Source organism: Artibeus jamaicensis, unplaced genomic scaffold, assembly GCF_021234435.1.
Source record: "Artibeus jamaicensis isolate MK-2021 breed Jamaican fruit bat unplaced genomic scaffold, CSHL_Jam_final contig_889, whole genome shotgun sequence".
Taxonomy (NCBI): Eukaryota; Metazoa; Chordata; class Mammalia; order Chiroptera; family Phyllostomidae; genus Artibeus; species Artibeus jamaicensis.
Window position 1 is genome coordinate 3,518,856 of NW_026522005.1, and position 17,593 is coordinate 3,536,448.

Here is a 17,593-nt window from a genome sequence, read left to right on the forward strand (position 1 = left end):
GGGAGAGGCGGGGCTGTCCAGTGCACATGCTCGTCCATACACCTGGAGGATTGTTTTTTAAAACAATAAGAATTCAAACTGAAGGGAGTATTCAAAGCACTCAATAATTACCATTACAGGGTTCCAGGCAAATTATATGGTTTAGGCTCTTACTAAATGCTTCCCTGCCCTTGACATTGTGCTGTATAACTTAGACTTACTATCCAACTCAAATCTTTAACCAAGAGCATGAGAAAGTCACTCTTTCCATTATAAATCACCACTGAACTAAGGCCCTAGGGGATGATTGATGGCTATGTGGCATATAGAGATACATATCTGTGCGACATAGAAAACAGATTACTAGGAGATAGGCAGGGTCCGGCAGAAGTAAGGCCTGCTTGAGTGTGGTTGGGAGGGTAATACTATGGGTGTAATATTTATAGTTTTAATTTGAGCATTTCTTCTAAAATGTCATATGGTATACTTGAGTGTAATATTGCTATGTTACAGAAATACATGCTTATGATTTTATAATGAAAGACTTTGTAATAGAAAGAAGGTATTATTTGTGCTGGAGTCTGTATGTGCATAAATAGTCATTTGGTATACACATGAAGAAATTCCTTTTTTCACTGTGGGACTAGCTAGGTATTCCTGTTATATAGCATATAGACAGATGGTTAGGATTAATATATTTGTTTAAAGACAATGTCAGTAAAATCATGGCCTTTGCAGAAGGATACCATCACCCAGAACCAAATGTGCTAATAATGAAAATACCCTCTTCTGCTCTACGCCCCTTGACGATGCTTTTTAGCCTAAGTATGCTCTGAGTTTTCATCTCATGTTTGTATTTTTAACAAGCACAACCACTTATAGTTACCAGGTTCACTCTGTGGTTAGGGGTAAAACAGATATTTGTAAGCTATGGATTAACAATATCTTACCAATCTCCACTCAGGAATCTAAGACTTTCTGGTTCCTAAGGGCTTACAGAAGATACGGGGTAGAACTTGAACTGTTTTACTATATGGTTTTTATGACATAGTTAGAATATGTTATAGTAATTTAAAAAATTAATTATTTGTTTCTTTGTTTGTTTATAGAGAGAGAAGAAGAGAAGGAAGAAGAGAGAAAGAGAAACATTAATGTGTGGTTGCCTCTCACGCACCGCCTACTGGGGACCTGGCCTGAGACCCAGGCATGTGCTCTGACTGGGAATCGAACAGTGACCCTTTGGTTCTCAGGCCAGCACTCAATCCACTGAGCCACACCAGCCAGAGCTACATCAGTTTAAAAACAAACAAAAGAACTAATTATGGTCTGTAATAGAAACAATGAAAACTTTGTACTCAAAGTTTCAAATCAAAACACCATGCAAGAGACAGAATTTGTAAAATGCCTGATTATTTCAAGTGTCCACCTAGTCCTTCAAATGGCTCGGTGTAACAGAGGGAATAAGAAGGCAGGAGGACTTGAGAAGGCTTTCTCCCTCTAGTCCCTAAAACAATGAGGGAGGGAAATCATTCGTGGTGCTCAGAATACCAAAGATGGGGGGTGGGCAGTGGGAAGGGGCTTTCACTTAACCTCTGAGAACTGTTTTTATGCAATTAGGAGATATGTCAACAACTGGATTTCAAAGCCTCAAAATAAACAAACTGCTAGGGGTGCTATGGCAATGATATTTTAATATAAATAGCCCTTCAGGGAATAGCAATGTTAACCTCTCATGGCTAACCACTCTAGAAAGGCCCTGAAAGCCAACACAATACAAAACTGCCCATTTCATAAAATCCAAGACACCACCAAGTGTTAAATACATTCCAAAGATGTTAAAATTAGGGGAAAATGTGCATCTTAAAAAACACAGTAAAAGTATGTGATAGTTGCAGCTTCCGTGGTTACCCACTACATTTTTTAAAACATTACTATAAACTAGAGTCTACCTCCCAATCCCCATCAGTGCAACGCATGATTAAATTCACACTTGACCACACTTGAAGCAGAATTTCAGGCAATTATCTTAGTGTGCAGGATAAGGAAGTCTAGGTGATTTCTCTATAATCTCTCCTTTATGTCCTGGGAGGGATATTTGTTGTCATCCACACCTTTTTAATTAGACCTCCAGGAAAACATCATGACTCTGGATGATTTGAATATTTTCATATCAAGCTGATTCTTAACTTGTTACTTGATTTTCTATAGGCCTTCTGTGGAGGGTTTTTAAAAGTTGAGACACAGTTCACACACAATAAAATTCACCATTTTAAAGTATGCAATTCAGTAGATTTTAAGATGTCACGAGGTCGTGCAACCATCAACACTATTTAGAACATTTTCATCATTCCATTAAAAAACCCAGACCCTTCAGTAGTCCTCCCCTCCCCCCTTCTCTCCTCCTTCTTCCCCATTGCCCCAGCCAGCCTGCCTCCAGCCCCTGGCAACCACTAATCTACTTTTTTTTGTCTCCATAGATTTGCCTACTCTGGTATTTCATATAATATTATATCAATGGAATCATATAATATGTGGTCCTTTTGTGTCTGCCTTATTTTCATTTAGCATGAAATGAAATAAGGTTTTCAAGGTTTATCTAGATTACAGCATGTGTCAGTACTTCATCTATTTTCATGACTGAATAATATTCCACTATGTGACTATTACCACATTTTGTTAAACCATACATCAGCTGATGGACATTTGGGTTCTTTCTTCTTTGAGGGATATTACTATAAACATTCACATACACGTTTTTGTGTGAACATACATCTTTAATCTCTAGGATATAGGAGTGGAATTGCTGGTTTATATGGTATCTTTATGTTTAATTTTCTGAAGGAAGTGCCAAGCATTTTCCAAAGTGGCTGTACCATTTTACATTCCCACCAGCAGTGCACAAAGGTTCCAATTTCTCACATCAACACTTGTACTTTTTTCTCGAGATAGTCATTCTTATGGGTGCAAAGTGGCATCTCATGGTGCTGATTTGCATTTCCCTAATGACTAATGACGATGAGAATCTTTTCTTATGTTTACTGGTCATTTTCTTTGTAGAAAAGTCTATTAAAATCCTTTGCCTATTTTTCAATTGGGTTATTTGTCTTTTTATCGATGAGTTGTAAGAGTTCTTTATATATTCTGAATACTAGACTCATCACATACATGATTTGCAAGTATTCTCTCTAATTCTATGGATTCTTTATACTTTCTTGATAGTACCCTTGGGAAAAAAGTTTTTAATTTTGATGAAGTTCATTGTGCTGATATATGCAATTAGGAGATATGTCCACAACCAGGTTTCCGGTGTATCTCTCTGCTTAATTCTATAGTTTTTATAAAAGAGACAATATCTACAAAGTGGACAAATTAAAAGTTGCATAGTCAGAATATACCAAATTCATCTTCTTTTAAAACATTTATAGTAAAAGAATTGTTTTCCTATACAAGTCAGGGCAAAACTGCTTGACAAGACATCAAAATGAATCTGGGCAGTTTTTTTGACAATGGGTAGAAGTGGGGTCCATAGTTCTAGGTGGCCTGTGTGCTTGTAGAATTTCTGTATTTTTAAATGTTTTGGAATCTACATCTGGACTAAATACAAATATTATTAATTCAAGAACATCCTTGCTTGCCAACATTTCTAAAGATGAGAAGTTATACAAACATATTTCCCCCGTAACATTTTACAACATGCTCAGCCATTAGAAAAAAGTTAATTTTAGAGACGGTTGTGTCACCGAGTATTAGATAACATTCCCTCCTTCTACAGAGAGCTGCGGTCGCCGGAAGCGCAGGGCTGTCACACTCAGCGCACTCTGCCGACTTCCAGCACTGTACAGTTTCATGCTGGAAAACAAGCTGGAAAGGCTTTGAAGGTCTGTCAGAAACTGCAATGTCTGGGTGGCAAGCGGGACTTCACTAGGCCCAGGGGACATTGCGAAACCCTCTTCCCGGCCATCTGTTGCTTTGTATCTGAAAGTCTACTGGAAGCTAGTCAAAAGGGGGATAACAAGTGAAAACTATTTTGGCAACAAAACAAAAAAGAAGAAACCCAAAACAAACATCTTCCCACAAACATTTTCTCTTGGATTAAAATCATACGTGGCAACAATTTTAGAGAGCGCACATGCCAAACTCACTGAAAATGCTGAAGGAGACTGAATGAAGAATGAAAGGAAGGCAGGAGGGGACACCTCTTTAGGGAGCAACTTGTCTGTTTAGTTGTGTTTCCTTATAAGACAGAGGCTCCCAGGACTAGACTTTGGGTGATGAGTGCACAATATGATACACAGATGATGCACCATAAATTTGTACACCTGAAACTTACAAAATGTTATTAACCAATGTTACCAAAATACATTATTTTTTAAAAAGACAATCTCTTTGACAATAGAGACTAATTTATCTTCACGCTGTATTCCTAGAATCTCAGAGGTAGCTAAATATGTATGTTCAGAGAGGGTGTAGGAAAGAATTATAAGATCTGAATAAAAAAGAAATGCACGTGAATGAAACTGTCCACAGTATGTGCTTTGGGACCATGGTTTTCTTGAATGAGGTCTTGAGTAACCATTTGTTTATTCAGGAAATATTTGTGGAGAATCTACCATGGGTACTATCTTAGGTGCTGGGGATACAGCTATAAAGGAAATGGACCAAATCTCCTCCCACCAGGACCTTATAATTAAAAGCTAATATGTATGGAGCACTGAACAGTGCCAAGCATTGTATTCTGGGCTTCATGTATATGATTTCATTTGATCTTCACACCAGCCTTATGAAATAAGCCACTATTATTATTCCCAGTTTACAGATGAGACAGTTGAGGTTCAGGTTAATGGACTGGCCTACATCCAGGAATCAGGGGCTCAAACAGAGGCCTTCCTAACCACAGAACCTCTAGCCTTTACAGCTGCACACTCCCTTGCAGATCCATCGTGTGACTCTAAGGCCATAGTCCTATAGCTGCAATGTCATGTTTAATGTCAGATGAAAATTATACAAATAGTGGTATACCATCTGTTCTACATTATACCATTATAGTAATTTATGGAGAGAGAAAGCCTCGATATTTGTAAAGTTTAAATCCATGGACTCAAAAAAGGAAACTGTGTCTCTGATGATTGTTGAGAGGAGAGGTGAGTGAGTTGGCAGATGCAAAGTGTAAAGAGCTGTTCATATGGGAGGGAATAATGCTGTGTTCTTCTAACACAGAAGAGTACCATCTCTCATTAGAAATGAAAAGCTGACTCTCAGAACCTGGGGAAAAAGGAAAATATATAAAAGAAGAGATCTGGCAAATTCTGAGCTATGCAGGTATGTCCTACAGAGATTGAACATTTAAAACAAAAACACAACTACGGCAGGTACTATCACTGATGGTCTTTCAGTACTCTGGAACAGACCTGATATTAACATAGTCCTCCAGGGATATCTATATAAATCCAATTGCTAAAAAGAGCTAATTATGACTTACTGTTCCATAAAATGTCAGTTTAGTACAACATTCAACAGTTCACGTTTAGAAAACCTAACGTCCATCCCAAGTCCCGTGGGCGCCACTTTCATAAAAACTGCTTAGGTGGCCTGTGACAGAACACAGGCGTGCTTGAGGATTTCTGGGAGGAAAGATGCGCTCTTATGTTCAGAGTCTGGTCCTGTGTAGTCCTTCTTAGCAACATCACTTCTTCACTACACAGACACAGTAGCTCATGTTCTTTTTCCCCCAATTAAAATAACTTAGAACTTTTCTCTGAAAAGTAAATCTTTTAGTTGATATTCTGCTGGGATATCCAAACTCACAGAAGATGCAATGATTTGATCATTTAAAAAATGGAAATTTTCCAGAGTCAAAATGAACATCATTGCCAGTTCTTAGGAGGGATGGCAAAAAAGAAGACATGAAAATTATGTCAGAATACTACATGCAAAGTAACCCCAGTGAATCCAAGTCAATTAGAAATCACCCCCGGATGCAGTGTGTCCATTGCAGCCCGTATCTGTGCTTCGTTTCATTCGACAGCTATTCACAGAGCCCGAGATGCCAGGACCTGTGCTGCAGGCGTGTGCACAGAGACAGAACGGCCCGGCCTTGGGTGGACTTACATTACAATTTCCCGATAGAACACCTAATATAATACATACTAAGAAAACCCTTATATTTTCTCAACATCTTAAAAAAGGAAATGATTTTACAGTGCTAGTGGAAATGCAAAATGGCCCGGCTACTGTGGAAAACAGTTGGACAATTTCTTTAAAATCTAAACAAATACTTCCTCTGCAATTCAGCAATTGTACTACCAGTCGCTTGTCCTACAGAAATGAAATTTGTGCTGAGACAAAAACTTGTACATGCATGTTCACAGCAGTTTTATTTATGATAGTTAAAAACTGGAAACAACCCACAGGGCCATCAGAGGTGAATGGTTCAACAAGCTGTGAAACCTGTAAGCCAAGGACTAGTGCTCAGCAATGGAAAGGAATGAACTATGGCAACGACTCAGATGGCAAGCCCATTTGAGTGAAAAAGTCAATCTCATAGGTCACTTGGTGTATGATTCCACTTACACAGCATTCTTGAAAAGATGACATTATAGAGGAGGAAAACAGATTAATGGTTGACATGAGGTAGAATGGGAAAACTAAAAACAGTTTATCAGATGATGGTAAGTGCTGTAGAAAACAAACAAAGCAGACTGAAAAAGAAAGAAAGCACAAGGCCCATTTTGGAAAGGGTTGGCTCTGTCATAGGTGGTCAGAAAGGCGACTCTGAAGGCAGTCAGAGGGAGCCAGGTGGGTCTCTGAGGAAGAGAGGGTAGAAGGTAAGTCAGGCGTATGCTCGGTGTATTTGAGTAACAGCAAGGGGGTCAGTGCGGCCGTGTAAGGGACAGAATGACAACAGCAGCGCTCTCAGTGCTGTCACAGCAGGAACCAGAACTCCTAGACTTCATTTCTGCTAAGTGGCGACTTCTGTGTTGGCTAAGAGCCCAGGAATTAAGTTACCAACATTTACTACCTGGGTGAGCTTGGGTGAGTTATTTAACTTGCCTTGGCTTCCTCATTCATTTAATGCAGCATGATAATAACAACCACTTAATAGAACTCCCACGAAGAATAAATACATTTTTGGAATAGAGTCTGGCACAGAAGTGTCTAATATATATTACCTATTATTCTTCTTCACATTCTAAAAATATTCTCCTGGTTATGGCCCTTAGATCATTAAGAACCAGAGATATCACAGTTATAAAAGGCTAAATAAATTATACGAAGGGGGGCCCCCAAAAACATGGAATTACCTCCTGAAGGGTGGGCCCCCGGTAGGACAGGCTTTCCCCACGTAGGTGAGTGTTCTAGGAACCCATCCGCATCAGCGTGCCAGCTGGCATTGTTGTGACAGGCCGTTCGGCTTCAGAGAACATGTTTGAAAACTTTCACTGTGTTGGCCCACTTCATGATGGGTCATTGACAAGCACACCTGCCCACACCTCACTGAGTGTGCAGCAGTTTCTGACCAAAAACAGTCTGACCTCCGTGCCCCACCCTACACCTGTTCACCACATCTTGCCCAGAACAACTTTCTGTCCCTCTCCCCCCACTTAAAAAAGTCCTCAAAGGGAAACGCTTTGCCAATGGGGAAGAGGTGACACAAAAACCAGCAGACACACTAAAAGGCATCAAAATGAATGAGTTCAAAACCTGCCCTGAGCAGTGGAAAAAACATCTCAATATATGTATTGCATCGAATGGAGAGTATTTTGAAGGTGACTGAAGTTTAAACATGTAAGAATACACAAGTTTTTATACATAAATTCTGTTTTTGGGGTGTGCCCCCATACAAATAAATACCTAAGTAAATAAATAAATGTACGCACATGCATACGCATTTATGTGAGAAGAAAGAAACAGAGAAATGGTTTTATTCTGATGGCTGAATTAGTCATAATAACCATTTTCTATCCATGCTACACAGCAACATGCCAATTGTTTTTATTAAATTGGGTGTTGAAAGGTCTTTAGGACTACATTTCAAAATCCTGTTTTTAAAGAGATGCTTTAAAATGTTTTCTGACAAAGTATCCTGTGAGAGTGAGATCTGGATGAGGGTGAGTAGGTGGGGATGAATGAGCACACACACGAGGTGGCCCACGGAATCGCATGCAACCTAAGCTCACACCTGGCGAGTATCGAGAGATTAGAGAAATTAAACTTCTGGTTTTATTTCAGCATTATTCTGGGTCCTGAAAATTTGCTTTCTTTTTCAGTGTTTTCTAGTATCTCTCTTTTCTAGTGAGTGTAAAGAATATTAATGTTGAAGTAATTTATAAAAAATTATAAGTTTCCATTAAAATCTCATGATTTTGCAAACGTTCAGAACTTCAGCATAAACAATCACCTCCCCCAAATTGCATTGCAGAATGAATCACGCAGACCTGCAGCTGTGAGAGTAAGTACAGAAAAGACGGATCTCCATTTCTGGCACAACTGCTAATGCTTCAGTGGAGATGGAAGAAGCTCAAACACAAAGTTTACGCGGACAGGGAAGAACTACCTGACTGTTCTCTATGGTACAGTACTTAACACACAACGCCCCTCATGCATTCTGCAAAGGACTGGCTTGCAGAAGCTCAGGACAAGTGACGTTATGGGGCTGTTCTAGTCGCCCCTCTCCCGTCCAGAAACCCAGCACTGAGCTGTATGTCCAAATGCTGATGCTCCCACAAGACCCGGTGCTGTTCTCGGGTCCTGTTCCTTTACAGGACAGCGTTCCTGTCGCACTAACCCAAAGAGCAGCTCACAAAGCCTCGGGAGTGATATTCTCCTTTTGGTAATAAGAGGTACTCTCAATTCTGGATGGGAAGGTGCCAGAGGATTCTGGTCTACAGCACATGTGTAAAGTTTTAAACTTATCTGCTGACATGGCGGAAGTTACTCATGGAAGAATTATCTCTGACACATAGTGCGCAGTCTGCCTGAGCCAAGACAGTTGCTTGACATGAAAAAAATGTGTTACAGTGCTTTAAAAAAGAAATTTAAAAAATGGTTAAGTTAAAAGATATAATGGTAGGAAAAAAACCTTGTTTACAATGACAATGAAAATAGATAAGATATTAGAAATAAACTTAAAAAGATAAACTTTAAACTTACATGAAAAGCACCATTGTAAAACACTCCTGTAAAACACAATCATAGACCTGAACAAATGGAAGGACATTTTCGGTTCTTTGTTAGACTGTCTTAATATTATCAAAAAATATCTGTGTTAAGCTACTTTGTAAATTTTGTGAAATCCCAATAAAAATACCAATAGCCTTCTTTTTTTCTGGAAATAAACAGACCTCACTAAATACTAAAGTTAGGGGGGGAAAAAAACCAACAACCCCACATGGTTGTCTGAGGAAAATGGAGCAAGAGCTATGAGAGAGGAATGGGCAAATGAAATATTAAAACTTCCTGCAAAGTCTCAGTAACTAAAGTGGTGTAGTGCTCAAACGGACAGACCAAAGAAAGAGAACAGCAAGTCCAGAAGGTGACTTGATCCCAGGAGGAAATTTGAATACGATACAGGTACATCTCAAAATGTGGGGGCAAAGATGGACTTTTTTGAATATATGGTGTTGGAAAAAAGGACAGCCATTTTAAAAACGATCAATTTCGATCTACTCTTCATGCTACCCATGAAGAAACTCCAAACTCCAAACTAATTGGGTATTTAAAAAATAAAATTATACAATTAATTTTTTTAAAGAGTCGAACTCCTCTATCATTCTTCTGTAACCTGAAATACAGAAGGTTTTCTAACTATGACTCAGAAATCAGATGCAATAGAAAATATTGATATATTTGACTATCTAAAAAGCTGAATAGCAAAAACACTGTATACAAAGTCAAAGACCATAAGTAGAAGAAAATATCTGCAAATATATGCAAGATTAAAAACCTAATGCCCCTAATTTATAAAGAACTTTTAAAAATGGATAAAAAAGAGACCAAAAATATTTTAGAAAGATTTGCAAAAATCTTTGAAAAAACTGAATAAAAAGTTTGCATAAAAATTAAAACACATAAAAAAGTTTAAGTCACTTAGAAGAAAGAAGGAAAGTGAAAATGGAAGAATTTTTAAAAAACACAAGGAACAGAAAACAAATAATGAAATGGTAGAAGTAAATCCAAACACTTCAATAATTATAATAAATGTAAATGTTCTAAACACACTAAATTAAAAGACCGAGATTGTAGAGTAGATTAAAAAAAATAAAAGGAGCATGGATGAACAGATAAATTGAAGCACAAAAAGAAGAAAACAGTCAATATACTTAGGATGTGGAAGCATGCTACGAAAAAACTGGAAAACATGATAAGGTTAACCCAAAGAAGAAAAGACTGGAACGGGGAATATTTAAATTAAAAAAAAAAAAAAAAACAACCCTGCAAACCTGTTCTTTACTCTATGCCAGATCTATGCTAGGATTTCCCACACACATGGAAAGCATGATTTGCCCTGATTTCCAGAGAGCAGAATTCATGAATGCTAATCAGAGGTAGAGAGATTATCAAAGAGAGGCAGACATGCGCTCACACTGGCAGTACCTTTACTAAAGCCAGACAAAGACTGCAGATGGGGATACTATGGAAGAAACTTAAGAAAAGGAAAGGAAGTTACATTATTCTTTTAATCTTTTATTACTGACTTCTGGGTATAAGACTGACAGGCTCTTTCCACTTTGAACTTGCTAATTTACAATTTTTCCTGCCAACACCTATTTATAGTTTGAGAATATAAAAACCCATTAAAATTCTGTTCAGCAGTTTTATGCAGGTACTGGTCTTCTAAAAAGTCTGATGATGGGATCCCTGCCCCAGAATAAAAAGGAAATGCTGCAGAACTTTTTATTACTTCTTACAGAAGACATATTCAGTTTAATCCACCCAGCATCCATCTTCTATATTTCTACATCTTCCACTCTGTCCATGAGCACTGGGTGGGCTAGTTTCCCCATGTCTCAAGGTAAAGGTGTGACCTTGGCCTGTCCAATAAGAGCACTGCATTCCTAGGCCAGAAGATTAGTTCAGAGACAGCTACACCATTTAACCGCAGCCATTCAGAGTAGATACTAAAACTCCTATTTGAGAAATAGTATAGAAATTCCTTTTGTTTTCCCTTGCATAGGGACCTGGAGGATGTATATTAGCCAGGATAGGCTAGATTATGTTGTGGTAAAATGCCAAAACCTGACCACCAAGGTAGAGAGATGGGGACATAGTGAATAGTACAGTGGCTTATAAAAGCTTTTGCCCAGAGGTGGCACATGCCTCTTAGGTTCACATTTTACTGGTCAAAGCAAGTTATATTGCCATACTTAACTTTAGGGAACAGAGGGGCACAAAAGTATCATGTACCCAGAAGAAGGAAAACTGAAAAACAGTTGGTAAACAACTAACAATTATACAGAACATAAACCTGGTATTTGTAGGCTTGTGGAAGAGAACACTGGCAGTGGTGGAGGCGGATGGAGTCCTGATAACACTGTTTGAGCCTCTGGATCCAGCTGTACCTGAAGCAGGGTAGCTTTGGCTGTTAGTTAGTTCCTGTGAAACCATAAACTCCCTTTTTTGCTTAATTCAGCTAGGCTTTCTTCCATATTCAACAGCTGAAAGAATCCTGAGCCACATACTACTCAACAAACAACAGACTCAGACAGTATTTTGGGGGTTTGAGGACGATGACAGAAGGTGGAAGGATGTTAACATATTCTTGAAACAGCACCGGGTTTTTAGGCGACCACAGAGCATCTAGGTGCCTCCACCTTGTTACAGATACCTTGGATTCTGTGTGGGATCCAGGCGGCGATGCTGTCAGAGGAAGAAAACCAAAAATGCATTGATTCTAACTGCTCCTAGACCAAGTTTCTGCATCTTATCTTGACAAGCTCTGAAAAACAGATCAGGAAGGGGTGTTTATAAAAACTTTTTTTTCTACAGGAGAATGGCACTCTCTGTAACTCAAAACCTACCCTGGAACCATGAGAGAACCCCAGGACATGCTGGCCCCTCTTGAGGCCATGCAGCCAGCCTAAGGAGAGAGAAACACGAGAACACACTTCAACCAGCACTTGCTGTGATCTGTCTCACCTACCCCAGAGCAGCTTTCAGGAAGACAGTCTTGACTCCTGGGAGACATACCCAAGAATATCAGTCGGGTAGAGGAGGGGTGTGGCCTTGTCCCCATAGACAGCATCTTTGGGTTGGGAAGCTGGGGCCCAAATCCTGCCTCTGTTACTTCCCAACTACATGTCCTTGAGAGTTTCGTCACCTCTGAGCCTCAGGTTCCTCAGCTATTTTGGGGAGGTGAGGAGGTGCGGGGGAGTAGCAGCTACCTCACAGGTAAGAGGTGGTTTTATAGAAAGGTCAAGCATTCTATGCAAGGCCAAGCACCTAATAGGCCTTCCCTTGCTACTTCCTTCCCACCTCACCACCTGCTGCCTTTCTTCTTTATTTGCAGGTGTACACGGGGAGGCAGCTGGTGTGCGGGCAGGCTAGGAGTTCTGTGTACATTGGAGAAAGAGCTCTCGTCAAGCTTTGCAAAGTCTGGTAACACTCAAGAGCAAGTCCATCAACTTGGGTTTGTATTTCTGTTAAATCTCTTTGTACACATTTCTTTACACATACAAACACCACAGGTAATTTTATATAAATGGGATCACAGCAAAGGGCTTCCTCAAACACCAAGGAGACAGTAATCAGCTAGATGTACTTTTCCATTCTACTAGACTGATGGGTATTGTTAATAAATAAAACATAAGACAAACTGGCTCTTTCATGGAAAAATCTTAGATTTTTTTTCTTTAGACAAACTTTCCAGAATGGGCACACTGGACTTTTCGTTTCAGTAAGTTGCACTCAGTTCACCAAACATCCGCACATTTATTGAGTACTTGCTGTATGCCAGGTATTATGCAAGTATGAACGGGACATAAATATGAGTAAGGAGCAATGTTGCCACTAAAACACCAGCCCCTGCAGGGTAGGGGCTTTCTGCTGCTGGCCACTGTCTCCCAGGACCCACTCCTGCCTGGGATGCACCAACTGATGGCTGAGGAAATGACCAGCCTGGAGGCTCACGGTCCACCAGGAGTTAAAAGGAAATTACATGATTCATACTGGTGACTGCACTTCTCCATCCATGAGTAGTTACTGATTAGGTCAAGAGGTTTGCGGATCTGTGAAATTTGAAATGAGATGTAATCACAAAGACAGAACTAATTCCAATATTTCTCTCAGAAAAGAAGTTTTTCAAAATGCTTTGACAACGTGAGGTCTTCTAACTTGAATAACGAGAATTTTCTTCCAGGTTCAGTGAGAGGAAGGCATGCTCACAGTGACAGTGACAATGACTACTGAGTGCCTGCCACGGGAAGGACGAGCCTTCACCCTCCGGGCGCTGTGCGAGGGTGGTACCCGGAGGAAGAAGCTCACGGATAAGAAGGGGCCGAGGTCGCAGGCCTAATTGGCAAGACACCCAATTCGACTCTCAAGGCCTTCCCTCCATCCCACCCTCCGCTCTCTCTAACCAGCACACTACATTTACTTCCTCTTATAATCTGCAAGGCATTTGCTTTTCTTTTCCTATGAAAGGACTTGTTTCCATGGTATCCGTATCACACGGAGTCCAAGCCACAGAGGGACTCTGCAGCAGGGATGCCTTTTCTCCTGGTGTAGACCTGGAGGGAACATTTCAGTAACTGGAAAGAATAGGCCCAACGTGAGCATTTACTTTATGTTGCCCCTGAAATTGGGGTTCTGTCCAAAGGAAGGGTGTGGAATAGGAGAGGCGGTGATAAGGCAGTTAAAAATTCTGTGACTTGATGGCTAAAGAAGAAAAGAGCTCCTTCAGGTCACCACCCACTGTTAGCCTTGCTAGGACTGCCACTGTTTGGGACAGGTGTGTCTCACCGATGAAGGATGCTCTCATTTCAGAATTTCCCAGCCCCCCTGAAGAGTGGCGTGATCCCCTGTGGAAAACAGATAAGTTGAGGTATTCCAACACCAGAGACGAAACCCAGACCCCAGGGCCCAATCGGCAGTGACCTCACACCACATTCCAGAGCTGGCCTTCCCTGCGAGGCGCGCGCACAGACACACAGACACCAGCCTCATGTTCCTTCAGTCGTTGGGGTGAGAGTGCTGAGTTTTACCAAATAGTAATTACCGTGGGAAGGTAATGACCGCCCCTCACACGGGCCTCATCTGCCTTTTGTAACCGGGAAAGCAAGGGGCCCCTAGTATGTAACCAAAAGGCTCTCATTTCATCACATCAAACTGGATCATACATTAAGAGAAAAAAGTAGCCAGTGTTTTTACAGTCTGGTGTAAAAAGGGCTTTGCAACTCTTAAGTATTAAATGCATTTAAGGCAAAACTAAATAACAAAAATGTTCTGAATGGCTACATTTTTTTCACTTTTTACCGGCTGTATTCTTCTAATGTAAGGCAGGTGTTACTGCCCAGTCACTACCGCCACCAAAACAGCAGCTGTCACTTCCTGAGCACTCACAATGTGCCGGTCACTGTTCTAACAATGCTGCGAGGACACCCATTTCGCAGATGAGAACATTAAGATACAGAAATGATACGTTAGCTTGCAGGACCACACCATGAACAGGCACCAAAGGTAGGGTTCCAACCCAGGCAACCTATGGAACCCCAGTCCTTAACCACTGTGACAGGCATTAACAACTTGATTTCGGCATGGTAGGGCAGAGCCCAAGTGTTGTTAACAAAATAAGGGTTTGTGGTCAACACCAGAGGCCTCTGGGTCACAGAGGGCCAGAGGCGACAGAGACGTAGAGTGTAGCCAGTTCATAGCTCCACCAGGGAGAAGTAAACGGGGTCAGGTTAGAGACTGTCAGACGCAACAGAACTCAAGGGGGCTTTTCGTATTAAGTGAGAACAAAAATAATTTATTGAAACTTTATAAGGTCAATGAAGTTTAATGTCTCCCAAAGGGCTTTGATGTTAAGTGACCAAGGTATCCCATCACAAAATAAAAACAAAGTCTTGTGTATTATGGAAACTAAAAAATTTCTACCTGTCATCCAAGCTCTGCATGTACTCAAAGAGTGCCATTAATATTCCCAAACTGCCACATTAAGTCTCTTCTTCCAGCCAAACAAATGACCCCAAGTCCCCAAGCACCTGGGACTTCTAGTCACAGATTCAGTCATTCAGTAGATGTTTGCCAAGTGGCTACTACACGCCACAGCCTGTGCTCAGTACATTTCTGGACCTTGAAGGACACTCATAAACGCGTGGGTCTTAAGCTCCTATCTAGGAAACAGTAAGACAATGATGAGTGAGCCGTTTCCAAATGGATCAGAACTGCTGCTTGGTCCATTCTTTTTTTTAAATTACAGTAAATATTCTAGTTTTCTTTTTTTGCTTTTTCTTACTTTTATTTTTAAATTACAGTTGATGTACCACATTATATAGACTATAGTCCTATTCTTTCACCCCACTAGCAGGGAGGGGAGGAAGAGCCCGGCAGCTACGGTGAAGCGGAGGCCAGGGCTGCCCGCGCCTGGGCCCCGGGGAAGGTGGGAGAAGGAGGCCAGGGCCAGGTGCCGGGGGCTGGCTGGAGAGCACGGCCCCTCCCACCGGGCAGCCGCCACTCAGCTCCAATCGCTTCTTTACGTTTTTTCTAGAAAAAACTGAGCTATTTATGGGAAGTATCTCCATTGTTCTGATTTGGCTTTCAGTTGAAAGTTTTCCCAAACACTGAGGAGGCCAAACAAAACAGGCACAGAACAGCCAAGGCTTGCTGGTTAAAGTCTGCGAACTGGTCGGCCCCTGAGGAGTTGCAGGAAGGAGGCAGCCTAGCTTGGGAGAATGCTGTCGTGGGCAACCCCTTGGGTCCCTTCCACGTCCACAGTGGAGCCGACTGACTTGCTGGCAGGGCTGACCAAGTGGTACACTGTGACCTGGTCACAGTCAGAATGGGGGCCTGCAAAAACAAGGTACGGAGAGAAACAGCAAGGCCTGTAATCCTGACTCCCTCTGTGGAAGGAAATGACATGCCAGCCAGCCCTGCCTGCGTATTGTTTCATATTACATAAACACAACTAATTGGTTATGACTGGTACAGTGATTAGAGATGCATTAGCAATTTGATTTTTTTAAAAGAAGACATTAATCAAGACTACTAATATAAGCAGCCACCAAGATTGCTCTCATTTTTCTTGTCTTCTCTTCCACAATGTGTTGTGGCTTTTAATATTTCGGCTGCCATATCATCACATCACGTAACCCATTCATATGAGGTCCTCGCCTAATGGGATAACCTAAGGACTGACTTCCCAAGACTCAGTTACTTTGGTGCCAAGAAAATCTAAAGAGAAGAACATCCTGGGTTCTGACTCCTACAGCGTGACATGCTGACAAGCTCCAGCTCACTCACCGTGAAAGGGAAGAAAGAGTCCCCACATGAACCCCGTCCTGGCAAGAACTTCAGCCACTAAATGGAACAGCTATGTCACAATAAACAATGATAAATAAACAAAATAAATAGGTGGGGAGGAGTAGCTGAAGCCGCTCAGCCCAGAATTATTATGCAACACGGTGCAGAGGTGAACTCTGGCTCTGGCCTCAGAGGGGCCTCAGTTGGAATTCTGGCTCCTTAACAGCTGTGCAGTCGGCACTGACAGACATGGCTAGCAAGCCCTCGGTTGCATGCCTATAAGAAGAATGCCCACTGACACCTGGGACTCCGCCAACAAACCCACTCTGAGTAGACAACTTCTGCCCTGTTCGAGGACTTGGGACCTTGTTTAAATGTTCCAGAAGAGAGGGTGAGGTCCTAGGTACCTCAAATAGGGTGATGCCTAGAGGAAAAGTCCCTTCCTGTGCCTGACCAAGGGGACTCCAGACAGAACCCACTGCTCCAGTTCTATACGGATCACCAGACCTGACCCTTTAACCTTCTGATTCAGTAGGTCTGGGGCAGAACCTGCAAAGGTGTAGGCTAAACAAACCTCCTACGTGATTCTGATTCAGCTGGCTTGCAGACTAGTTCTTGGAAACCACTCCAGAAAAGAATCCAAATGGATGTTCACAGACACATCTGGGGAAACAAACAGTCTAAAACCCCCATCCTGCCTCCCGATGGATCAAGCTGAAACACTCAAAGCTTAAGCACATGGACGGCATCATTGTAATTCACTGAAAAACCATTTTCACCGAGTCACGCTCAATCGTGTTAGATGTCATCCCCAGTCTTATGAAGAAGTTTTTTAGTGTTTAGTAATAAAAAATGCTTTTTTATATTGCCCAATACTTTTTTATATTTTATAAAATGTAAAATGTATAGATGATCTCTCAATCAACTTTTGCTTCTTAAAAGCTGAGAGGTGAACACCTAAACTGACTTTTATGATCTGTATTTTTTGATATTTATATGTTCTTGATTTCCTACTTATAATTTATATGTATAGTAATGGCTTAAAATTCTTTAAGCCATTAAAGAATAAATAATAATTTGTGAAATAAATAAACAATCAAGTAAATAATAATAATAATAATTTGTGAAATAAATAAATAATTAAGTAAATAAATAAGTA

At 40.9% G+C, this 17,593-nt stretch overlaps 1 protein-coding gene across 4 annotated transcripts in view; it reads right to left on the reverse strand.

Moving 5' to 3' along the window:
- The window catches only part of SCFD2 (sec1 family domain containing 2), a 320,652-nt gene that overhangs the window by 171,694 nt on the left and 131,365 nt on the right, over positions 1-17,593 (reverse strand). The window contains exon 6 of one of the 4 annotated variants that reach the window (XM_037134596.2): positions 10,608-11,835. The exons of the other annotated variants lie outside the window; for them this stretch is intronic. Coding sequence (XP_036990491.2) covers positions 11,657-11,835 — 179 coding nt within the window. The 3' untranslated portion in view covers positions 10,608-11,656. Of the gene's footprint in view, positions 1-10,607; positions 11,836-17,593 lie in introns of those variants that run through there. 4 annotated transcript variants of the gene reach the window in all.